The sequence below is a fragment of the Zootoca vivipara genome, chromosome 7 (assembly GCF_965207765.1).
Source record: "Zootoca vivipara chromosome 7, rZooViv2.hap1.1, whole genome shotgun sequence".
Lineage (NCBI taxonomy): Eukaryota > Metazoa > Chordata > Lepidosauria > Squamata > Lacertidae > Zootoca > Zootoca vivipara.
This window is the reverse complement of record NC_142590.1, coordinates 72,967,812-72,994,331: the sequence shown is the minus strand read 5'-3', so window position 1 is coordinate 72,994,331 and position 26,520 is coordinate 72,967,812. Positions and strand designations below refer to the sequence as shown.

At 43.4% G+C, this 26,520-nt stretch overlaps 1 protein-coding gene across 3 annotated transcripts in view; it reads right to left on the bottom strand.

The window, feature by feature from the left end:
- PLCG1 (phospholipase C gamma 1) overlaps positions 1–26,520 on the bottom strand; it is a 90,428-nt gene that overhangs the window by 17,017 nt on the left and 46,891 nt on the right. For 2 of the 3 annotated variants that reach the window (XM_035122998.3, XM_035122995.3), the window contains exons 5-19: positions 20,855–20,939; positions 20,238–20,321; positions 19,398–19,420; positions 18,572–18,644; positions 14,578–14,679; positions 12,908–13,026; positions 11,782–11,867; positions 10,544–10,664; positions 8,209–8,377; positions 7,355–7,477; positions 5,898–5,999; positions 4,140–4,327; positions 2,836–3,036; positions 1,045–1,164; positions 672–852 (exon numbers count right to left, since the gene is read on the bottom strand). In XM_035122998.3, coding sequence (XP_034978889.2) covers positions 672–852; positions 1,045–1,164; positions 2,836–3,036; positions 4,140–4,327; positions 5,898–5,999; positions 7,355–7,477; positions 8,209–8,377; positions 10,544–10,664; positions 11,782–11,867; positions 12,908–13,026; positions 14,578–14,679; positions 18,572–18,644; positions 19,398–19,420; positions 20,238–20,321; positions 20,855–20,939 — 1,777 coding nt within the window. The remainder of the gene's footprint in view (positions 1–671; positions 853–1,044; positions 1,165–2,835; positions 3,037–4,139; positions 4,328–5,897; positions 6,000–7,354; positions 7,478–8,208; positions 8,378–10,543; positions 10,665–11,781; positions 11,868–12,907; positions 13,027–14,577; positions 14,680–18,571; positions 18,645–19,397; positions 19,421–20,237; positions 20,322–20,854; positions 20,940–26,520) is intronic. The other variant, XM_035122996.3, reaches the window with a different exon arrangement.

Here is a 26,520-nt window from a genome sequence, read left to right as displayed (position 1 = left end):
GTTTAAGATCAGCGTGGGGTTGTTTACAAAAGGCTTTTTAACAGCCTAGCACTGCACTGTGAAACTCCAGTTTTCAGAATTTCAAAAAAAAGTTCACGGCTGTTAAAAAGCCCTTTTGCAAGCAGTCCCACATCAAATCAAATTCAGACCACTAGAGGGCCAAGTCTGACCCACGGGGCAGAGGTTCTCCATCCTTGCTCTATAGAAGAAGTGGACATCTCACTGAAGAGAGGATATTGTGGATACCAGTAGGCTGGTTGACAAATGCAGGTCTTTCTTCTAGCTAGGCAGGACCAGAGATCCAACTATTCCATTTCCATAGAGAAGGGGTAGGGAACCTTTTTGGTCAGGTCAGGACTCACCGCCACACTGGAAGCCAACTTTGACAGATGGGTGGGGCTGGGAAAATACTGTAAAAGCAACACCCAGTAGGATTGAAAGTAAAACCCTGCCCCTCAGCTGACATCACCCAGTGATATCAGGTGATGGACAAGTGAGAGCGATTTTGAAGAATGACTTTGCAGGCTAAATTAGATCCCCTGGCAAGCAAAGACTGGGATGTTGGAGATTCCCCATCACTACCATAGAGCTATATTCTAGAAAAACAAGAGCAGTTGCAACCACAGTCCCAGGAAGAACGCACTGGATTCCATTCATAACACCACACTCACCGCCGTCCCGATCTTCTCCAACATTTCCTCATTAATCGGATACCTCAGCTTCATCTTGCGATACAGCGGGTGCTTCTCGTAGTAGCTGATTAAATCCACCAGGCTCTCGAATTCCGAGTTACCCAAAATGACGGTCTGGCCATCCTGCTGGACGCGGCAGTGCTTTATCTTCCCTTCTGCCCTGGGGAACAAAACAGCAGCAGAACAAGTGATCAGTCATTTCCCAAACAACCACTTAACAACAGCTGAAGAGGGTGTTTGTTCCATGATGATTTGGGGGGGGGGCAGGAATTTACTTTCCTTCCCTACATTTCACAGCCACAACGACACATATATAAGGCAGTCCATGGTACCTGGGAGACAAACTACTCACCGAAAGGAGATTGCGTAGGAGTTTGGCTCGCTCCTCTTGCGCACCAGAAAGGCCCCATCCCGTGGCACCCGCATCAGCATGCGCTCTGCCAGAGGCCGGGTGAGGTTAGCGTGATACCATCTGGGGTGAAAATATTGCAATGTAAGTGAATGTAGCACAGCAGTACCTGACAAATGTCTGGACCCCAGGATTAACTCTGCTTCACAGAAGAATAACAAAAAGATCAAAAGTACTTGGCTGTATTGTTTCCTTTGGAGATTTAGAGCCATTGTGGTTTCGTTGCAGAAGCAGGACACCATTACAAGCCAAGTCTTCGTTTTCACTAGGGGCCAGTGCAGAAGCAATGTTTCCACTGTTAAAGAGGTCAGAAACAGACCACATATGGTCTGTGGGTCCTTCTCTTACATACAAATCCAATCCTTCCCTGTGTCGAAGCCATGCTTAAAGGTGACCTTTGCACACATCCCAACCCTTGGTGAATGCTAACTAAGGCTCCAAGCTGATCTGCACACACCAGTTAGGATAACCATGGTTAACCTCTAAACGGATGTAGGCAGGTTTTATGCTTAGGGATTTTGTGGCACAATGGGATATTGCAGGCACAAATCTCAAGAATGTTAATTCTCCCAGCTCTTAAGCAAACTGGAAGGAAAGGAAAATGTGGTCCTTTGGCTTCCTCCTGAGCTCTGTTCAGCTCTGTTTCATCTCTCTGCATCTCTAAACTGGGGGTCCATAATAGTTCAGAGGTAGATTTTTTTAATTAAAATTAAATGTGTGTCAGCAGGGAAGCAATCTTTGCAGCTTTACGTAAACAGTGCAGATGAGTTAAATGTAAGAGAGCGGTTTGAGCATTCTAGAATACTATTCAGATTAAACTCTTTGGAGAGTCTTTTGTTTGTCTTTTATGTTAAGCAAGTTGTGGAGAATGGCCTGAAAGCACCAGATTTGTGTGTGTATCCTGCCTTTCCAATGAAATGTTCCAAGGGCCCACATAACAGGATGAAAATTCAATGGAAGACAATCACATAATAAGGAATAACAGCTAAAAAGAAGAGATAGCAAGTTAAATAGCATAAAACTATGACATGTAGTTCCTCTTCTGAAGCAAAGTAGGTTAGGTAGGGCAAGGATGGAGGGCAAGGTGGCTTTTCAGATACAGTGGTACCTTGGTTTAATTACACAATTGGTTCCGGAAGTCTGTACATAACCTGAAGCGTACTTAACCTGAAGCGAACTTTCCCATTGAAAGTAATGGAAAGTGGATTAATCCATTCCAGACGGGTTCGCAGAGTACTCAACCTGAAGCGTACTTAACCTGAAGTATGACTGTAATTGGTTCCGGAAGTCCGTACTTAACCTGAAGTGTACTTAACCTGAAGCGAACTTTCCCATTGAAAGTAATGGAAAGTGGGTTAATCCGTTCCAGACAGGTCTGCAAAGTACTTAAACTGAAAATACTCAAACTGAAGCGTACTTAAACTGAGGTATGACTGTATTTGGGGACTATAACTCCCACCAGCCCCAGCCATCATGCCAATGGTCAGAGATTATGGGAACTGATGTCAAGGGACATCCATAGGGCCACAGATCCCCAATCCTGCAGTAGGGCAATAGAACTAACCAGAATAAAACCACTCAATTTAAGTGTGAGCTATATCCAAAATCATCACTCAAGGTGCTAAATAAATTCAGGCTACAATATTCTTGAATAATCTCAGCCCTAATGCTTCATAGGCAACAATTCTACTGGAATTCTGACATAAACAAAAGGCCAAAAACACGTTGGCTTACTCCTTGCTCTCATGAGCGTTGGTCTGTGGCACAGGTTCAGTCAGCCTCATCTCAAATTCATTGCATCTGAGCGGCACCTGCTGATAATGAGTGATGAGGTCATAAAGACTGTTGAACACCAGGTTATCGGTGAGGAAGAATTTGGGGCTGCCAGCATCCTGCCGGGAATGGATCCGGCAGTGTTGCACTTTCCCATTGCGCCTGCATGCGAGAAAAACAAAGATCAGCAGTGAAATCCCATGTGTGTTTACACAAAATAAGCCCCAGTGTACTCAGTGTAGCTTAGTCCTTAGTAAGTGCATTTAGAATTACAGCCTAAAATTGCTTTTTAAAATAAAGAAATGTTATTTTAGTTACATTTCCCTCCAAACAACAGTGGTTAACCCTGCCTGAAAACATGAGTGTCATGTGAAGAGTGAAATCTGTTTATTCAGTAGGGTGGAATAGATTGGGATCGGTTGGTAGACCTTGAGAGTATCCAACCAGCTCTTTGCATGGTTGTGCCTTAAAGCAACAGGTAGGAAGCAAGAAAGGGGAGAAACAGCAGCACTCAGTTGACAAAAAGGATGAAGCAAAGGCTGCTTGTGGAAATTTCAAATTACACGAAAGGCTGAGACCTGGTATCCTGTAGAGTGTGGACTTCAAAAAGCCTGACCTAAGCTTCAGTCCTAATACTACTTATCTTGGAGTAAGCCCCACTGAATATATATGGTTAGAACTGTGCTGTTAAAATGTTAGCATTAATGCATGGGTATTAAGAGGAACAAGTTTCTACCCCTCAACATTAAAACCTCAAAACACCTTTGCAACTGCTGCTAAAGCCTTAGAAATCCAAAATGTGATATGCAAATATTCCAGTGATCCAACAGCAGGGTTCCTTCGCACAGCAAATCTTCCTGTTCAATCTAGCAACTAACTTCAAAAATGCAATGGACTCAGCATGCTGGCTTTGGATGGGAAAGACAGCTTCACATCCCTTCTCACAGCAATGCATCTCAATGTGTGTCCCGGGGCAAGTTACCATTGTTCTCACAGATGTGTGTAAACACTGCATAGAATGCAACAGCAAAGGTAAGTCAAAATTAGTACACACACACACACCCTGCTTCTCAATCTGCCATTAGCCACCTTTTCCCAATTCCTACATAAATCGAATGAATTACATATCATCCAAGTATTTGCCTAACAGGCAAATTCAATTAATCTTCTGGCTGGAGGGAGAGAGAGAGATTGTGTAATTGTGTCTTACACATCTAGTTACAGAGGTACCTGAGGGGTGGATACCATGCCCAAGAGTTTCTTACCAGAAAGAAAGGGTGTAATCACCAACAAAAGTCTCACTCTCTCGCACCAAGAAAGAACCGTCAGGAGCTCCCGTCTCTATGCAGTACTCGGTCAACAGCCTTTCTGCTATGTGGCGCCCATCACGCCCGGCTCCCAGCTTGCCATGGAACCACTTTTCAGTGGAGTGGAGTTCAGTGCTGTTGCTCACCTAGTATGGAAACCAAAGAAGGCTTACCAGCTTAGTTTCCTGTGGACAGGAACAGCTCTCCATGAAGGCAGAGCCATACTACATTGTCTTGGAATTCAACTTCCCAGTAAATCTCCTTCCAGATTTCAGGAATCTAGATTCAGCACAGGAGGAGACCAGTGTTCTCAGGAGCTTCAGAAATACTCCTCAATGTGCTATTTTGGCATAAAGGGCATACAGCATAAATGGGCAAGCAAACTCGAGAGAGACCAAGGGGTTGGGGCATGCAACCTCTGCATCTAACAACAGGCTATAACCAATATTTGAGAAAACACTGCACTCATGTCAATGTGCAGGCAGCTGCAGAGTGCCATATAATCACAGCTTCATCCACAAGGGATGTTCAATGGGGCCCTTTGTTTATATTTATTTTTGGTGGGAAGTCAATACATGTTTATTTTGGTATTTAATTTGCTGTTTTTCTTTCTTTTTTATAGTGGCCTTCCTGTTCACATGTTGTTGTTTTTTACTGCATTAAGATGGGCTTTTCTAATATAATGGACCCAGGTGGCGCTGTGGTTAAACCACTGAGCCTAGGGCTTGCTGATCAGAAGGTCGGCGGTTCGAATCCCTGTGACGGGGTGAGCTCCCGTTGCTTGGTCCCAGCTCCTGCCAACCTAGCAGTTCGAAAGCACGTCAAAATGCAAGTAGATAAATAGGAACCGCTACAGCGGGAAGGTAAACGGCGTTTCCATCTGCTGCTCTGGTTTGCCAGAAGCAGCTTTGTCATGCTGGCCACATGACCTGGAAGCTATACGCCGGCTCCCTTGGCCAATAATGCGAGATGAGCGTGCAACTCCAGAGTCGGTCACGACTGAACCTAATGGTCAGGGGTCCCTTTACCTTTACCTTTTCTAATATAATGAGGAGTTCAGTGTTAAAGTGGGCCACTACTAATTAACAGAGGGGAAAGAAGACATGATTGGTCTGGCTTGCTTTTAGCCCTTCCAAAAGTGAATCACCATAGCACACTATCATCAATCACTGGATCGAGGGCGTTTGAATCAAGGTGATATAATAAGGGAAACCCAATTAGGAATTCAGTCTTATTTGGTTTGTTCTTAAGTTTCACATCAATAGGGCGTATTGCGTCATTTATCACAATACAGAAAATACTGCAAATGCCCATAATGTTCATAGGTGTTTTTTTTAAAAAAAAATGCATGACTGTATTTAATGAATATTTATCTATGCTGCTCAAGGTACAGTGGTAGTATATACCGCCGAGACAGCTGGCTACTGGAAAGCAGGGTGGTGCGGCAGCAGGTAGATCAGTGCAATGCATGCTCCTATACCGGCACCTCACTGACCTTCCCACCACCTCAACTCTCCAGGGTAAGCACAGTAATATGGCTGGTGGGGTGCTAAATGCACAGTGGTGCCCACCTCCAGCTGCCACTGCTCCATAGGTAGCACCTATACAAGCACCTTCTGATGTAGGAAGAGTCACTCCTTCCAGACCTGAATGGCTGAGAAGCCTGAAGATCTTCAGCAGCTGAGAAGAAAAATTGTGGCAAGTTGTTTCACATACCTCCTTTTGCTCCTCCTCATCCTCATTTCCCAAATCACTGCTTCTCTCTCCAGAGTAATAGATTTTGCTACTGGTCAGGACAAAGTAATGGGGGTTCCAATCCTGCAAACACACATGTAAAAAAGATGTTTATCCTAGAACAGGCATGTCCAACAGGTAGATCATGATCTACCGGTAGATCACTGGATGTCTGTGGTAGGTCACCGGTAGATCAGTGGCTCCCCCCAAAGAAGCTAAAAAAAACTTTGGCTTCCCTAAAAAAAAGCTCAACATCTTTGCCCTGCACCCCTAAAATGACCTGAACCACCCAAAACAGGGCTTTAATTCCTTTTTTAAAAAGTTCAACGTCACTTTTCTCTTCCCTAAAGAAGTTCAACAACTTACAACTTTTACGTGAACCCCCCCAAAACAGGGCTTTCCTTCCTAAAAAAGCTCAAGAACTTTGACCTGAACCCCCCAAACTGCCAGTTTTTAACTCTGTGAGTAGATCGCAGTCTCTTGGAAGTTGGCCACCCCTGTCCTAGAATATTACCCTCAAGACCTAAACACATCAAGTCTATCGGGTTTAGGAAGAGATTGTGGGAAGACCAGAAGTGAGGGGGGGCTTATCCTGAGACTAACATCAAGCAACTTGTTGAGACAGCCTTTGGACAAGGACCTGTCTGCTTTGTAAGTGCCATACAAAGTAAAAATAAATAAATAGATAAGCAGCACCTGCCTAAACTCTTCTTTTTTTATAAGTGTCAGATGCTTCCATTTGTAAAATGGAGTCCTATGAAGATATTATACAGAGGGATTTGGCTTTGCTTTGTATTACAACACACTTTTCTTACAGTCACTGCCCTGCGAAGGCCCATGGGATCATTTAAAAAAAATGTTCATGTTGGCCAGACCCATGACACTACTTTCAGCCACATGCTTTCCCCCACACACACAAAGGCCACTGGCAGCCCTGCCCCAGTTGGCATGTTTATTTGTAATACGGTGGAGACATAGCATGTGGCAGTACCCAAATGCATTTACATGCAGAGCTTTCGTTCATCGTCCTTTACCATGGTTTTAATCTAAGGTGTCATTATGATCAGGTCTAGGATGCCAGCAATCACTGGCTGTAGCAACTGAAAGGTCTAGGTGTAACCAGAGTGTCAGTAGAAGTGAAGACAAAGTTTTTGTGTGCATTAAATGGATCACGATACATCTGTGGTCAAAAGAGCACAGACATCCCCAAACTTCGGCCCTCCAGATGTTTTGGACTACAATTCCCATGATCCCTGACCACTGGTCCTGTTAGCTAGGGATCATGGGAGTTGTAGGCTAAAACATCTGGAGGGCCGAAGTTTGGGGATGCCTGGGTTACAGCATCCCTACTCAGTCAGCTTAATCATACAGACCAACCAAGTCTAGGCAATTTCGTAGCGAAGCAGAAGAGTCAGAAGCAGCAGTAACAAGAAGCTCACATGATTGATGGGGTCTTCGAGGTAGAGGATTCCATTCTTTATTGAGTTGCTAATATCATTCTCTGAATACACAGCTGTGGACGGCACTTCTTCGTAAGCACTGCCCTCAGCCAGTTTCTTGTGCTGCAACGAGAGGTATACACCTCAGCTTCTCTAAAAAATGAACCCAAGAGAACAAGACCTGCCTTTTGGATATCTCTAGGGCACCCACAACGAATTATGGGGCACAACAGAATTTGCACACTTAAGGTAATGACCCTGAAGATTTCCTAGCTAAATCCTGCCTGAAGTTCAACTTTGAGAATATTGCTAAGGTGGAGTCATAAGAGTAGCAAACTTCCCAGCGTTGGCAGTAAGGGAGAGAATTCGGTGGATCTACAACTGTGGACCTATAGGGCACATTCAGTATCTAATGAGAGCTTTCCCCTAAGCTCCCATAAACACCCTAAGGCACTAGATAAATATTAGATGTTTCCTAGCTCAGTAAAGAAATCTAATCTTCATCTCATTTATTAGGCCATTTATTTGCCTTCAGTTCACAATGCAATAATTGTGATTCCATATTATTTGTATAAATCCCCACTACCAGAAAAGAGAATGATGCACATTACATATCCAGTTAAAGTGCAATAACTTAAACAGCAAGGATGCTATATTGGTTGGCATATATATAGGAATTCAGTGGGTCACAAAACACAGATCAATTGTTGTTAGATCTTACAGGCCAACTAGCCTTAGGCAACTTGCAGTAAAGTAGAGGGTTTGAAGCTGTAATGCCAATAAACCATGTCCCCCAATCCCCATTTTGAGTTCTAGTTGTTATCTCAGCAGTAAAGGCCACGAAAAAGACTTGCCTTTATGAGAATCTTCTTCTTCAGCTGGTTTGGAGACGGAAGCCCATCAGCAGAGATATCTACCGGTTTGGTTAGCAGCATGTCTCCAAAGATCTTCTTAAAGTTCTGAGCCATATTCCTCTGCTGGGCGATGCTGCAGTGATCCTCGATGGACAGAATAACAGGGAAGCTGAAAGCCAAACAAAAACAGCAAGTGATGGCCATTAGGCCAGAATAATGTGGACTGGAGAGTCTAGCTGCTAGAGTCTATTATTCTATGATAATTCAGGAGGAACCCATCTCTCAGTATGATCAAGGCTGTGTATATACAAGTGACTCTGTGGGAGCATAGAGAAAGCACAGAATGTAACAGGCAGAGAATTCAACTTCTTGAAAATCTCAGCTTAAGGTTTTTAAAAGTTCCAAGTTTTTTTTAAAAAAAAAATGCTTGAAAGGGCACTAGCAGAGCCTGCTGAAATGTCTGGATCCACATTTCATGTCAAGTGAATTGCAGATTAAAACTTCCAGTAGCTGGAGATGAAGTTTCACTGCCTTGCATGGGTTCTACAGCTACCCAAGATTAGAAAAGGGACACATTATGTAACTATATATATATATATATATATATATATATATATATATATATGCATGATGATTTATGCAAAATGAAATTAATTATACAGCTTTGATCAGCATGTATGCCAAAATCCAGTTTTACTTAGTTCCATTAAAAAAACAAACCAAAACATTTTCGCCCCAGAGTGATGCCCTGTTGATATACAACACCTGTGCTCAGAGACCAGCACTGGTTGTCGATAACCCACCCGACAACATTCAAGCTGCTATTAGTATACAAATCCCTTAACAACTTGAGAACAGTTTACTTATGAGATCACCTTGCCCCATATGCCCACTCAAACGCTTCTGTGACGGATTGGTTTGGTTTGCAATAGAACTCCAGGGTGTAAACAGTTAAACCCCAACCTCCTAGATAAATGACGCATTCCATTCCTGAGGGGCGGGACTGCCACGAGTTTAAAAGGGGTGGGAGGCAGTTAATTCGGTTGATTAGGAGAGGGTTGTGGGAGTTGCGAGGGAGCGTGTGGGTAGGAGTAGGAGATCTTAGAGTGTTCTGAGGAGTTTAATAGAATTATATTATCTAGCCATTGTTAAATGAAACTAAGAATATTATCTAAGAGCCTGTACACATGAAACCATTACACATTTAAAAGTCCTCTTGTTTAAATAAAGCTTTCTTAAATGTTATATTAAAAGTGGATGTGCCCAGTTATTCCAGCTATGTATCCTAACTCCAAGGGGTGGTGACTGTAGGGAGGTGGTTAGACTTAACCTGAGGAGCAGGAAAATAGTTTAAAACCTCAAGGTCAAGCCCAGGGAAGACAAGTGCCAGGAGGAAGGTGCCATAAACTAGCAACAGGCTGTGGAGGTGAACCTTAGGTTAAAAAGGGAATCCTTACAGTGAGCACAAGGTGGTTCCTGCTACACTTGTCGGGAGTTAGAAAGGATACTGAGCCGCATTACGGCAATTCGATTACTAGCAGACCCCAAACTTAAACAGGCAGTTTATTTGGGGCGTAAGAAGGATAGGTGGGTTGTTTAGGGAATAACCTATTTCCTTCAACACTCTGATAGAGTTATACAAAGGGAGGCACATTGCTTTTGGGTGGGATCCGCACATATTAGGTGGGATCATCGAAAGTTTTTGTGTCATAATAATTGGTGACAACGTCCTGGGTTCGTCACAGCTTCCATTGGGGGAACTGACACTCTTACAGGTGCATGTAATACCTGGTGCACATCTGTAAGAACTTGATCATTTAGTGCAGCAACACCTGGACTTTGGAACTCCCTGCTTATTCAACATCAGCTAAAAACATTCTTGCTTAAACAAGCCTTTCCAGATGCTTAGAAAGTTGAGGTAATTTTAAACGGTTTCAGTATTTTAAACATCTGCACGCTTTTAGATAGGGTTGTAGATTTTTCTTGATTCTACTGTTTTATTCTTTCACAAACCACAATCAAGCAGTAAATACATTTTATGAAATAAATAAAAGTATGAGCCAAATGAATAGAGAGTTATTTATAGCCCAGTTTTAAGATTTGTTACAGAAGGAAGACAATATTTAGGGTGGGGGTGTTTTTACCAACTACAATGCCAATGCTTCGTTGCAGACAGAAATATTGTGAGAGCGGTTCACATATATAAATTCTAGTCCTGCACCCAGACAAGCTGCCGCAAGCAATTTAGGGTTTGCATGTCAGAGGCCCCTCTAATTCAATTACGTGAGCTGCAAATTCCTGGAGGACAGAATGCCACAATCCCCACTTTACTTACTCAGAGGTCACGAAAGCATGTTCTTTGATGGTGGCTAGGACATCAGAAAACTTGATTTTGGTAGTTAACGTGTGCCCATGATAAATCACTGGCATTCCATCAGGACCATCCCAGCAGTCAACTAAAAGGGGGAATAATTAAGAAAAGGCATCTAACTCAAGAAATAAAAGCAAAGAGCGTTATCATTATAAGGCATAGCTCTGCAGGAAATCTCTAGTTAGAGCAGGGAATCTAGAGGCATGCATCATGAGCGCCCTGGCAGCCAGCAACCTGGCAGAACACCCATTCTAGCGAACAATATCATTTCCTTTTCCTTCTTGATGTCAACATACATGGAAGTGATGTGTGGAAGGGAAGGCAGGTCAAAGCAGTTTTGTGAATATACGTAGCATACAGCACACTGATGATGCTATTGGCACCAGAGCACAAGCTACAGGAAACTCTTGTAATTAAGTGTCCTGGCTTCCTTGAAAGGTTTATGATGCAGAGAACTTTGGGCTGGGCCTGTGTAGCAACATGTGGAACACAGGAAGCTGCCTTATAGCAGACAGGGCTGTCTTTATCCAGGGGTGCGGGGCACCTGGGCGCCGAATTCTGGGGGGTGCCAGGCACCTGCCACCGAAGCCGCCTAAGCTCTTAACTAGCTACCTGTTATGAAATAATAAATAATTTTGAGCAAGCTAGAAAAACAAAATACATATATACCTATGTATTACTGAAATGTATACCTACTGTTTCACTAAAGGGCTTTCAACTTTGTGCGCTCACTTACCAAAGACGCGACGCGCCGGCATCATTCACAACGGCACATTTTAATTTCATCACTTACAGTTCAAATTCATTTAGAGAAATCGTTTAAAAAAATTGTTTATTTTCGCTAATTGTCGGCATTTGTCTGACATAAGCATAATAAAAGTTAATTCGGGGAGCGCTGGGCGGATCTTTGCGCCCCAGTGGCGCATATGCTAAAGACGGCCCTGATAGCAGGTCAGACTATTTGTTCATCTAGCCCAGTGCTGGCTACTCTGACTGGTAGAAGCACTCCAGGACTCCAAACAGGGGTCTTTCACATCACCTGCTGCCAGATCTCCTCAACAAGAGACAGAAGCTGCAAACTTCAGTGTGCAAAAGCATGTGCTCTACCACTGAGCTGAAGCCCTGCTCCAAGGCAAAATCACTTCTAGTTGGATGAAGAAAACAGCCTTGGAGGGAGCAATAGGGAAGAGGCCAGCACTCACGCTCAATACAGCGGCATCCCATGCGCAGGCATCGAGCATAAGCTTCCAGCGAAGACTCACTTGAGAACTGGTCTCCTGTCAGGTACCTATCCATGAGAAGAAGGCAGGAAAACCATTTACATGACCAACAGTGAAGGTCCTATGAACATCACAGCAAGCTGTGTCAGGACACAGCGATGTTAAAAACAACAACACATACACACTCAAATGCAACAGATAATTTAAGAGCAGGGTTTTTTTTGGGGGGGGGGGAGGTTGTACACTGTACAACTCAGTTTGCGTCAGGATAGGCGTTGGGTTCATGGTGTCCCAGGCAAGAAGGGTTGATGTGCTGACATTTTCCTTCTCCCAGCAATGCACAAAATGAAATTAGAGAAAAGGACTGGGTATAACTCCACCTCACCTGCTTCAGTGCCACAGCACCAATGCAAAGTATTCCTAAAATTATTTTAGCAAAAAGAATTCAACGGACTTTGCAAAATGCTGGTGAAACTACAGAGGTCTATGCAAAAGATCCAAACTAGAGCGTTTCAGAGCCAGCTTCACACTTTGTTCCTCCTCCCTCCAGTTTTCCAGAAACAAGCAGTGCAAATGCCAATAGCTCAGGCATTTCCAACACAGATTCAAGAAGCTCTGAGAAGATTACAAAATACATGTGATGTAGCTGCGGGAAGTAGCTGCTGTTGAGGGGCAGGGAAGGAATCGGTGCAGAAGTCATAGTGCTGGAGGGTATGGCCCCAATCCAGATCACATACATGAAGCTGCCATTAGCTGCACAAGGTATAAACCTACTCTAACCTGAGCAACTACTGGAAATTTCTAGTTGCAGAGGCAATTGGACTGGGGCTATAGGATAAGGGAATTAGACATCTCACTCATCCCCAGTGCCACAGTATCAATCCAAAAATGTCCCACTCTAATGACTTCTTTTAGCAAAAATATGGAAATCACTTAAGCAGATAGATTCATTTCAGGTTTAGTGTCATCCTGAGATCCCTTAACTGCTGTTGGCTAACAGTACAAATGGGAGACAGGTATGAATGGGGGGGGGGACCAGGCCAAACTCATCATGCAAATCAGGTTCTCAAAGGTAGAACAAAACAGGGAACTTCCTTTATCTTCTTACGTGTTATGCGAGGAAGAAATCCAGTAGTGGGAGAGGGGATTGTTCATGTCTTCAGGACGTACAACGTCAAGCTCCGAGTTCCATATACTGTTCTCTTTGGAAAACAGGAAGGTAAGGAACTGCCCAGAGGGGAAAAAACAAAGGAGGGGAAAACCCACATAAAACACTAAAACAAGAAGGGCAGTTTTTAAATAAGCTTTTAAAATTGCGTTTATTCCTTTACAGCATTTATATGCCACCACTTCATCCCATAGGATCCAAAGGGCAGCAGCACAAAACAAGAATTAAAACCATAACAAAACTACAGTGGTACCTTGGTTTTTCAATATAATCCATTCCGGAAGACCATTTGACTTCCGAAATGTTCAAAAACTGAAACTCAATAGCTGACAGCTAGGCTTCAGAGTCTTGCACTCAGCAGAAGCCGTGTTTCCTGTTCGACTTTTGAGGCGCGTTCTAAAACTGAGGTATTATTATTATTATTATTATTATTATTATTATTATTATTATTATTAGAATTTATATACCGCCCTATACCTGAAGGTCTCAGGGCAGTTCACATAAAAAGATCACAGTACAGTGGTACCTCGGGTTAAGAACTTAATGCGTTCTGGAGGTCTGTTCTTAACCTGAAACTGTTCTTAACCTGAGGTACCACTTTAGCTAATGGGGCCTCCCACCACTGCACGATTTCTGTTCTCATCCTGAAGCAAAGTTCTTAACCCGAGGTACTATTTCTGGGTTAGCGGAGTCTGTAACGTGAAGCATCTGTAACCCGAGGTACCACTGTATATAAAATAAAAATAAAAACAATAATCCAATAATAAGAGCCACATTTCAAAAGGGTATGGGATGTTGATCAGGTCAACGAAAGGCCTTGTTAAAAATGAACATTTTTGCCTGGCGCCTAAAGTTATATAATGAAGGCACCAGGTGAACTTCTCAGGGGAGAGCATTCCACAGACGGGGAGCCACTGCAGAGGAGGCCCGTTCTTGTGTTGTCACCCTCCGGACCTCTCGGGAAATCGATCATATAAGGCAGGGATATGGAAGCTCTTAACTGGGGGCCAGATATGGCCGAAAAGGTTTTTGAACTTGGCCCACAGCATTCCTTCACTTGGCCTTGCTCCTTGCAGAGAAATTTGGGTTGTCAAAATGGGGTGGGCCTCCCATTCATCCCTCTTAAGCCTAAATGTGGGACTGAGGGTGGTGGGTAAGGAGAGAAGGATGTATATCAGAAGATAGATAAGGGGAGAAAGAGAGACAGAATGAAGGGGGGTGGAGGCGAGAAAGTGTTGAACTATGCCACATTGTAGTGTTAACTCGCTACAGTGGGCAGCAGTCAGGATAGCTACCTCCTGGCCTGCTTCTTCCTGAAGACTATTACCTGTCCACATGTACAGTAACACAGGGAGACACGGCAGCCAGGACTGAGGTACCAGTGGACCCCCCCCCCAGGAGCAGCAGGGAAATGGCAAGGGCAAGAGGAGGAAGGGAGGCCAAGTGTTCATTGGTTCCAACGTGGCCAGCAGGCTGCCTATCAGAGAGCGCAGAATTGTAAAGCATCCTAGGGGAACTGTAAAAGAGGCTTGTGCAATGTACCTTCTCACTTCACACACCCCCAAGCCCCGCTGCAGACACCCACACCAGTAGATTCTTGGGAGTCTTACCTCATCCAGGGAAAAATAAGGCTCTTCAATTTCCCTCAGTGGGTCCTTCAGAAAGCTGAACATGAAGTCCTGGACAAAGAGGAGGTTAGTAGCCCAAAGTTCCTGTAAACACAAGGAAGGAGGAAGACGAGGAAACTTTCACAAGCCAGATACTTCCAGCATATCCAAGCATTCAGTTCAATCCTAAAGTGCTCGGTGTGTGTCACATCTATTGCTTCAGAAATCCTTAAAATAGCTCTGTAAGGTGGGTCAGTATTATTACCCCTGGATTGCAGATGAAGAGCTAAAGATGGGTGATTCTGCTGGGCTTGAATTGGAATTGCCTAGCCACAAATCCCTGCACAAGCATGAAGCCTGGAGAAGGAGCTATTTCTCAGCTTAGTCTACATCTAGCAAGGTAGCGACAAAGAGAAAATGGCAAACCACAGAGGAAGTTGCCCTGATCTTCTTGGGGAATATGTGGAATGGTGGGTTTGTAGCCAAGCCAAAATTTCAACCGGGGACCTCAGGGCTCAGAGCTCTTAACCATTATGCAGCACAAGATTTCACCCCTCTCTGCTCAAAGCATCACTGAAACATGCCAACATCCAAGCCAGTGTGGCTTTCTGGACGACCACAACTTTAAGCACGTCATTTTTACTAGATGAAAATGATCTCCATGCAAGGAAAAACAAAATTATAAAGAAAGAGAAATGACAAGAGAAAATGCAAATCAAACCCAAACAACATAGCAGAGATTCATTGTTAGAGAACAGTGCCCTTTCCGTATCATCATTACGGCCATTTGGTTCTCCTTGTGTGCATCCAAAAAACAATCTGTGCACACTACCAGGTACAAAGGGGGGCAGGAAAGTCTAGTTCACCCTGAGTGTAAGAGTTTGAGGCCCCGGCACACATCAGCTGCCCACTAAGTGTACTTGCAGGAAAATAAACAACCTCTCTGGGAATCAGTGATGCACAGAAATTAGCTTCACATAGACAACAAATCACATATTCAAGAGGCCCTAAATTACTTTTCACAAGTCAGGTAGACCAATGTAAGCCGGTGAAATAGGGTGTTTGGGGCCAAAGAGAGAGTAGAGCTGGGCCAGCCAGTGACCCACTAGATCCTAAGTGATAGGCCTGTTCTCTACTGTGCTAGCAAGACACAGTGTAATTACTGCTCCCCACCTCCTGCCCAGGCTTCAGACATAGCAGTGGTTCTGCCACTGTCCCCAAGCCCAGAACTTGGATTATGCCCTATGCCAGATAACATCCTCAACTCCCATCAGAGGAATGAAGGTAAGAGCAAGGAGAGACATGGTTTATTTTGCTCTTTGACTTTATGGCTCCCTCTCCTTCATCATGTGTTCAGAAAACAGGCTGGTTTTTTTTTTTGTTTACTTCTCCAGTAGCATATTGTCCTCATTCTACAATATCAGCAGGATGAAACAGAAATTGTGCTAGTTAGTGAATATCTTAATGCACTCCTGGGACCACTGCAAGCTGGCAGCCATATGCAACATGAAACAGCTCAGACAAGCACAGAGTGTTTTTCCAGTTTACCTGGTCTATTTAAATTTGAACCAGTGTTTTTTAAATATAGTTTTTATTCATTTTCATTTTCTTTGAACTGTTTAACATGGTTGCATTGATATTTGTTTACGTTAGAGCAAATGGCATGCAACAATTACATAAAATTAAAACAACAATAAACACTCAGAAAGACATTTCTGAATATATTTTGGTCAATAACAGTTCGAATTTGTAGGAAGGGGAGGGAGGGGAAAGAGGGGAAATGAAACACCGGCATTTACTTCATGCATGCCATACTGTGCTGCAGACTATGGGTAGTGTTCTACCACATGCCTCATTATTTGTGCAATCAATAAAGTCACACCAGGCAGAATAAAAATTGTTGCGTTTCTTTTGGCCTCTTGCTACTTTTAATTTTTGTGTCAGTTTTTCCCAATAATGTTGTTTGCCAAATTGCATGGTACCATTGTGAACCACTGTTATTGCAACAAATAATAATGGTGATAGCCGTATTGCATTTCCACGCCACCCACACATTCTCCCAATTTCTTCTGAGAGCTCAGAGTGGCCTGGACAAGAATGCCATGGCGAGACTCCTCATGGGGTCCTCGCCACGGGATCACATTCGTCCAGTGCTATACCAGCTGCACTGGCTCCTGGTGGAGTACAGGATCAGGTTTAAGGTGCTGGTTTAAACCTTTAAAGCCCTATACATCCTAGGACCCTTGTACCTACAGGACCGCCTCTCCTGGTATGCTCCACGGCGGACCTTACCGTCCGCAAATAATAACATCTTGGAGGTCCCAGGTCTCAAGGAGATTAGACTGGCCTCGACCAGGGCCAAGGCCTTTTTGGCTGTGGCCCCGGCCTGGTGGAATGCTCTGTCACAAGAGACCATGGGTCTGCAGGATCTGACATCTTTCCACAGGGCCTGCAAGACGGAGCTGTTCCGCCAGGCCTTTTGGCCTGGGTCCAGTTTGACTCCCTCTCTCCTTATAAGAACTTGCATGAAAGTGGCCCCCCAACTTTTCTCACGGGCTCATATAAGATCAGTATAAACAGTTCGGCCTGGTGAGCATTTGAGGTCCCCATCCCTAATTTGCAGATTGGATTTCACATTGATTCTGATTTGATTTTAGGATGTATTTTAATTGATTGCTTGATTTTATGGTAATACGTTATATATTTGATGTTAGCCGCTCTGAGCCCGGTTTTGGCCAGGGAGGTCGGGGTATAAATAAAATTATTATTATTATTATTATTATTATTATTATTATTACTCAGGCAGCCTCTCTGCCATCCTAGCAGGCCTCCTTTATATCCAAAGTGTTCTTCATCATGTGACGTCAGACTGTTCTCCAGCTGTACAGTGATTTGAAATATTTGCATGCCACTTCCCTTCTGTCTGAAGTGGCTTATGACAAAGAAAAATGTCTATAAAACAATTAGAAATGCAGACCACTAAAATGCTTCCCATCTAGCTGTAAAACATAAAAATGAGACACAGCAGCACAGAGTTGTTGTTTTTTTAAAACCCAACTCAGCAGATTCATGCTGCATTCCTACTAACCAGCCGTCAGGATTAGGACTATGGGAGGGGGGCCTCCTCAGAGGAAGAGAAATTGGATGTCATGGAAAATCCACTATGGTTCTAAGGCAGCCTAAAGCATCTACTCTCATTGGCGCCTGGTCTCATCTGGTCTGCCCAGCTCCCCAACCACATCCTGAATCCTGCCTTAATCCCTCATCCCCCTTTCCTCAGGACCACAATAATGAAGGTTAGCAGCATGGTAGATGTGCAACAGGAGGGCTCATTCAGTTTGTAACTTAAGAGTTATTTTTGTTAGTGTTAAAGTCTACTAGCCAAGAGGGGGACAGGAGGCCTGCTTAGCAACCAGATATAGTGGCAGGATCAACACTGAGGCAACATATGCTCTGATTGGCTGTGTACTCCTAAGGGACCTTTTCCTCTGCATGTTGGGTTCAGTGTTTCCCTGCAATGGACAAGGCCTGGTGAAATGCCTCTCTGTTACTTTCCCCTCAAATTATAGACACTGTTTTTGTTCACTTTTGCCCAGTGAAGTGTTATTAGGATTTACGGTATTTTCTCTCTGGACTCCATATGCGTTATTTAGGTGACTGCTAACACAGTACACCTGATGAGGAGCCAGGTCTCCGTGTAAGAGCACTTGTTTGGTTATTATTTAATAATAGTCACATGGGATTTAGATATTGTTTTCTTATGTGTCAGCACAACCTGTGAAATAAGGCACTGCTGTTTCAAATTTTCTAATTGTTACTGAAAGATCCCAATTATTTCTCAGCACCAGTGCAAGGAACCGAACTTTATTTAAAGAACTCAGAATTCTCAGTTGCCTACGAGAGGTCACACTGTGTTGAGTGGTGTCCAAAAAAAGCCATTGATTATCACATTGTGCTGCTTTCTTTCTCCATTTCCCTTTCTATTGCACGAACTCACCTTTTGGTATTCTAGCAAAAACATCTGGAACTCCTTCAGTGATACCCTGCAGTGCTCAGATCTCTCTGCACTGCTGGAGGAGGAAGCACAGACAAGACACGTTGGTTAGAAAGCATCGCCCTGCAGAACAAGCAGCTGCTGCACTGAGAAATCGGCTAAACAAGGAAGGCAGTGTCAGAGCTGAGATGGATCACTGAAAGCAACTAGGGAGCCTCAACCATCCTCATACATGACAGCCTTGCTCCTTGTCTCTGCTCCTCCCTCTCCCACAGGGCAATAATGAGTGAAAGAAATCAAAGGAAGAAATAGCGGTGCTAGAGGATCTCTACATAGAAATGGATCATTTCCAGATAACCCACTTTGCCACTGGGCCAGGGCACTGACAGGCATTAATCCAAATAATCAAAAGATAGTAAAAGATCTAAAATGAAAAGTTGGCTGGGTTTTGCACCAGCTAGTTCAATCTATCTGCAAAATTCCAAGTTCTGTGGTCACAGCAACGGGGATAAAAATCACTCCAACTTGTTTGAATTTTGCAGTTTGCTACGAAATAGATTTATTGCTATGCCAATGGTGAACTAAGAATGGGATGAGAGAAACCTAGCCTCAGAGTCTGTTTTGAACACCCCTGATTTAGAAATTCCACCACCAAACAGCTCAGCCCAGCATTTTTAAAACAAGGCCCTTCATTGAAGACATATTGAGAACAGGGTCCTATTGAGGAAACGAGCAGTCTGCAGTCAAATGTCAACATACATTCATAAACAAGTCTAATTTCCAACCCACTCAACCCTCCCAACTGTATATAGGAAAGGGAGCAGTTTACCTTTCCAAGAATGGAATAGCCATCTGCATAAGGAGAAAAAAGGCGTACATCAGCTGATTCTGCTTGGTATATTCAGTGTCACGCTTTACACTTCAGTAAATATATGCAACGGCTTAATCACAGCCTATTATTTTAGGCTGTGCCTGCCATCATTATTTCAGTATATTCACACATGAAATGAATGAAATAAAAGATGTGGGCTGGGGGGGACAACTCAATGACGCCACTCATTCTCATCATTGTTTTACTATTATTATTGTTCTGTTGTTTTATTTGCAAGCTGCCCTAAAATATTCTTACTGAAGAGTGTCATGTAATTCTTACATAAAATAAGCTAGAGAGATGCTTGGGGCTTGGAGATGGACAAATGGTGAGAGCTCGCATAACCCTTTTTTTCTGTAAAAACAAAGACAGAATGGCAAGTAAACTTGAGACCTCTTCCTTTTCAGAACTCTACTGTCTGTCTTTGAGTCCCTTTCTCTCACAATAGCAGGTCAGCAGCACACATAGCAACAGCAGGTCCTGGTCTGTGTCCAGAACTGATGTGAGAAAGTTGGTGATCTTCACTTTTCTGATCAGGCTTATCTGTACACTGCACTAGAAACTAAACTGCAAAAAGGAGCTTCCCATTTTTCACCTTCCATTTGTAGGCACAGATTTTATTTTTCCTAGTTAGGGTGACAGGTGCAGGTGAGGGAAACAATTTGCTATTTGAAATGTATTCAATTCACATGCTAGATAAAACAAAAGGGAAAGTAATAGGAAATGGAACAGCACCAAAACAAAAGAGGAGGCATAGATTTTACAAAGTATCAAATATTCCAATTAGAAGCATCTCACCCCTTTTTGTGCATTGAACATCAGACTCTGGTACAACTGGGCAAACTGTCCATATGTGATATCACCATTTCTCTGCTCCACATCCTAAAATGAGAGATTAGGGAGGAGGAAATCCTCTTAATAAATAACACTCGTCCTCAGTCATGTATAACACCTAAGTTCTCCTGTGTGCTGAGATGACTGCAGTATTTTAACACTAATCCCCTGATGTGTTTTTAAATATACAAAGTGGGAGTGCATGCCCAGAGTCTCTTAATAGTTTGCTGAATGGTAGAGCATATGCTCTCTAGCATATGTTCATTCAGAAGGCTCTAGGTTCAATCTCTGGCCATAGCTGCCAAGTTCTCCCTTTTTTTAAAGGGAAATTCCCTTCTGCTGAATAGGCTTCCTCGCGAGAAAAGGGAAAACTTGGCAGCTATGTCTCTGGCATCTCCAGTTAAAAGGATCAGGTGAACAGAAGAAACATTTCTTTCTCTGAAACCCCACAGAGCTGGTGCTAGGCCAGAGTAGACAATGCTGTGCTATGGCCCTTCCCCAATTGATGCTCTGGTGCAGCTGATAGCAATGACTGCGAAGAGAATGCATGTTTAAAGGGGCAAAGAATATCAAGTACTTACTGTTAGCCTCTCGCGCAGAAACTTCATGTTAGGGACACGGTAGTTCACTTGAGACAACATGCTTTTCAGATCCTTTGCAGAAATCCTAAATGGTAAATAATAAGAAAATAAATTATTGGGCATGTTCACGTGGAGCATTTATACCTCTCACTAACCCCTAAGTTCCAGAGACTACCTAAAATACATTTAAAATACAATTTAAAAGCCAAGAGCCATTAAGGAGGGGCAAAAGCACATATAGGTCCCTCCACTGCAGTTCCTGAGATGTTCTAACTGCCACCCTGGTGGGTCACAGCTGGCCTCACAGGAAATGACCCTGGCCCAGAAATGGCTGCCAAAGCAGCCAGGTGTTCATCCCTCGGAGGGCACGGCTTCCTCACTCAAAGGGCTGCTGATGCCTCTCACAACTTCCAGCTCCGGTGGCTGGCCCCAGAGTCACTGGGGGAGCAAATGTGTTTATAACCCCAGTCCTCAGATGTTGCAGTTGCCACAGACAACCTGGTTGCTGTCAGGTTCCTAAAATCTGAGCTGTCGCTTTAAATCCAGAATAACAGGCTAATACAATAAAACCGAAGGCAACTCAATGAAAGGAGGGTGATAGGCCAAAACCACCTACAGTCCCCTGCAGAAGTGATGGTTACCTCTAAATATCTCCAAAATTATACACCTCAGAAAGCCTATTAAAGCTGCCACTTCTGCAGGATACTACTTGGGAAGGAACAAGGCCATAATTCCTCTGGGCCTTTCCCAAACGGCAGATTGAAATGATTTCAAAAGAGCTTTAATAAAAAAAAAAAACCCCCACAGCTTGAGAAAAACAGGTCTGTTTGCTTTCCCAGCCATCACTTGGACAGTTTTCAGAAATGGTTTGGGAAATGGTTTCTCTTCAATCTGCATCAGGAAGAAGAAGAGAAAATAAAGGAAAAGGAGGCAGAGCACCGAGATGTAAAATGTGAGGAACTTTTTTCAGAGGAATGGGGAAAGTTATTTTTTGGGGGGAAATCTACTTGTTTGCTGTTGGAGAAAAGACATTGTGGGCTTCAGGGGTCTGTTTAAGAAAACGGGTTTCCAAATTGTGTTTCAGGTTCACTGGAAGCCTAGCAGGGGTTCCCAGAGGAGAAAATAAGGCTGCCTAATATCCTCAAGGACTGTTCTGCCACATGGGGCCACAGGGGAACACATTCTAGGTTGTGCCAACTATTCATACAGGGCAGCAGGAAGTCCATGCCCGGCAAGCACAAAAATATGATATTGCACTGGGGTTTTGCGGCAGATGTGCAGTGGTTCTGCCACCAATAACATTAACAGAGTTCTGAAAAAGTCCAACATTTGAAAACGAAAGGACAAGGAAAAAGAAAGAAAAAGAAATAACACCAACAAGAAAAAAGAAAGGAAAAAAAGAGCAAATTTCCATCAATATTCACAAATTATAAATTGCAAAATTATAGAGTACAAAATATAATACAAAATTAAAAACGGGGGGGGGGGAATTGACTCCCTATTGTTTGTACATCGCTTTCCTCTTTTAATTTCATCTGATCTTGCTTTATCTTATCTTACTTTTCCTGACATAATTATCTACGGTAACATAATTGTCTTTATCTAACATAATTATCAACTTAATTTTTTTAAAAAAAGATTCCCTGTGTGTATTTCAATTCATGCAAATCACCAAATCCGTATTAATATTTTCTTTAATTAAATAATCATCAACATATTTCCAATCTGCCTTGTATTTTTGCTTAGATAAATTCCTAATAGCTGCCGTCATTTTGGCTAAATTCATACTAATTTTTCCTGCCATTCAAAGATTGTCGGTATTTTTTCTCCCAATTTTTTGTGATGAGAAGCTGAGCTGCTGCACAGGCATATAATAATATATTTTTCCTATCTTCTTGAATATTTTTGGCACCATACTTAATAAGAATATTTCTGGCTTCTTTTCAAATGTGATTTTTAACATCCTTTTTAATTTTTCATATACTGTACTTTATTCCAAAATTCATATATTTTAACACATTGCCACCAGCCATGGAAATAATTGCCTATTTTATCTTGACATTTCCAACATTTTTTCGAATTGGTTTTATATATTTTGGCAATTTCTTCTGGTGTTCTGCATAACAGAACATTTCATCCACGCCCCCAGCAGCCCCCCTAAATCTTCTGGTTTGAGGTTTTCCCTCTGGAGCAGATTTGGGGGTGATGGAGGGGAAGTCCCCTTGCACAAGTGTAATTCATTGAATACCATCCATAATCACACAGAAGTTCACCCCTCCTAACGCTTTTCATGCCTTATTCTAGTTTACATACACAATAACATTAGAAGAGCTTGCTAAATGAAGAGAAAAGCCCATCTAGTTCATTTAAGCATGAACTTAAATAAAATAAAAAATAAAAAAGCAGCAAAGCAAAGCTGCTTTTAAACTGATTGGGGGCGGGGGGGGGGGGAAGAGAGTAGACAGCAGCTGAGGAAGATTTGGTGTGGCATATAACTTTCCCCCACAGATGAAGATGAAAAACGTTACGATCGTTTAAATGTCAGAGGGGTAAAGCTAGATCTTTTGTCCTAACAAGCCAGATCTTTATTTTTCCTCCTGCACATATCAATGTCAAGTGATTGACAGGTGTGGGATATACCACCGCAGCAGCATCAAATTCTCTGCACATCAGCTGATTCAAATTCTGCTTTCTGCAAGCTTTGGACATGCAAGCCATTTCCCTACAGGAACTCACTGGTACATGTGGACCAAGCAGGACTGAACTCCCAACACACCAGCTAATATGTGGGAAATTCAATCCTGCCTTCTGCACCTGTGCCTCTGCCTACCCCACACTTGGCACGACACATGACATCCAGTGCAGGGCAGGTGCATGTGGGTTTGGGTTTGGAGGAAATGGCCAGGGGAGCCCAGTTAGGCCCACGAGCCAAAGGTTGTGACTTCAGGGACTACCTTCTTCCCAGCAATCTACATTTTGCTTCCAGGACCTCATGACTACATTTCTCCATGTCACTGGTGCCAAGTTCTGCCCCAGAACTATATACTGGGCTATACAATGGGCAACATTCACAACTTTTGCACAAAGCAAGCAATTCACCCTGGTGGTCTGCACCCCCAGTTAGCTACAGTCATACCTCGGTTTAAGTACGCCTCGGTTTGAGTATTTTCAGTTTAAGTACTCCGCGGACCTGTCTGGAACAGATTAATCCACTTTCCATTACTTGGATGCATTCTTCCCACTGTGGATCAAATCTATGCCTCCAGGTGCTATAAGAAAGCTGCAGATATTGTGCAGGACAGTGAGCACCCCGGAAATGATCTCTTTCAGCTTCTGCCTTCTGGAAGAAGGTACAGGGTCATAAAGACCAGGACTAGCCGTCTGAGAAAATAGCTTCTATCCAAGAGCGATTTCGATTTTGAATGCAGTGAAAGGCAGTCTGTGAGGGAGGGTCTGTATTCAGTCATGGGGCATCAGAGTTTTAGGGGGTAAATCAGGAGGGGTATTAGTGTTTTTTAGGGGGTAATTATGCTGATGGTTGTTTAAGTTTGATGTAGATGTTCAATTTTGTTGTTCTGCATGGGACAATGACAATAAAGATTATCGTATCGTGTCATATCGTACCCACTCCCATAAGCATACATATGATGATCATTAAAGTGCAATTAGTTGCCACAGATTCAGAATAGGTTATGAACTCTGGATGACACTCCATCCTTTTACTGAAGGCCTCTCCACATATTATGTTAAAGCTATTTTAAAGCCTCCCATTTTCGATAAACTATATTGCTCGTGGGTCATTGCTCAGCAATGCCAGGATCATTTGGATGCGACTGGGTATCTGAACCCGTGCCAATATGCTATCCAGTAAGGTTTCAAAATAGGAACAGTGATTAGTCAACCATTTTTGTCTGCTGGTTGCAGGGAATTCTCCCTTGCTGGCCTGATCAGATCATTCAGCAGCATTTCATTATAAACTGCTGATGACCCAGTAGAGTAATACTGCTATTATCTCGAGAGAGAGACTCTGCTCCTACCTGGCAAGGAGACTCCAAAGTGTGGTGCCAGGGAACAGCATTTCTTCACTGAGTGCCATGCATACTGGGCTGTTAACTTAAATGAATTTCAATAACATGGGATAATGGACTGGTCCAATTACCAAAATAGGAAAGTAGAAAGCTGCCTTATAATAAGTCAGGTCATGAGTCCATCTAGGTCAGTAATGTCTACATTGACCATCACTAGCTCTCCAGGGTTTCAGACAAGGGTCTCTCTTAGCCCTACCAATTGAGTTACAGCCTTTTTCCAATAGAATAGTTATCTGTCAAGGGACGCAGGCGGCACTGTGGATTAAACCACAGAGCCTAGGGCAGGCATCCCCAAAATGCGGCCCTCCAGATGTTTTGGCCTACAATTCCCATGATCCCTAGCTAACAGGACCAGTGGTCAGGGATGATGGGAATTGTAGTCCAAAACATATGGAGGGCCGAAGTTTGGGGATGCCTGGCCTAGGGCTTGCTGATCAGAAGGTCAGCGGTTCGATTCCCCGCGACGGGGTGAGCTCCTGTTGCTCAGTACCTGCTCCTGCCAACCTAGCAGTTCGAAAGCACGCTAGTGCAAGGAAGGCGGGAAGGTAAACGGTGTTTCCGTGTGCTGCTCTGGTTCGCCAGAAGCGGCTTAGTCATGCTGGCCACATGACCTGGAAGCTGTACGCAGTAAAGCGAGATGAGCGCTGCAATCCCAAAGTCATCCACGACTGGACCTAATAGTCAGGGGTCCCTTTACCTTTAAGTTATCTGTCATTAAATGCGTTTGTCCTTCTTAGATTGTGCAAGTTCAGTTTAGGAGCACTACTGCCAGTCATTCTATGTAATCAACATATTTTACCTTTTCTGCAGTGTGTAATCAAATCAAAGGGGCCTTCTCAACATTCCGATCTCGACCCTTTTGCTAATTAACGAGGTTTACGTTTGTCCAGGGATTCTCTCTGTTCGACAGAGCAAATTGATGTTGAGAGGAGAAACCTATTCAGTATAGTTTGTCAGCCAAAGGATGACTGATGAAATCCAAGCAAATCAGTTTCAGATGAGGATTTGCTGGCAAAGAAATCATGTGCTCCTGGCAACCCAGACACTATGGTCCCCTCTCCCCAGGAAGAGAGACTGCAGAACTCCCTTCACAGCAGCACAGGAAAGCACTGGACTTAATCCAGTTAAAAAATCCTTCCCAGCTGAACTCCTGAGAGACGCATGTTGCAGACAAGACAACCTTGCAGTTGGAGGATTAGCTCCAGTCATTAGGTCAGGAAATGGAACCCAGTAACTACCCATTTATTACTTCCAGATCTCAGTGGGTGAGAAAACAGTGTCTGCATTCCAAGAGGAGGAAGGGGAACTGAGAAACTGAACAAAGGACCAATGGCTACTAATCAGTTTTCCACACTGTAATCATGAGTTCATCTCCCCACCTCACCTCTCTCTCTCTCTCTCTCTCTCTCTCTCTCTCTCTCACACACACACACACACACACACACCAGTATGCAGGGATTTCTGTAACTATAACAGCTGCAAATTCAATGACTTTGTGCAACTCTCATATTCAGATTATAGTACAAAACACTCCATGTTGCTGCACATGTGCAGTGGGAAAGGTTATATGAACATTCC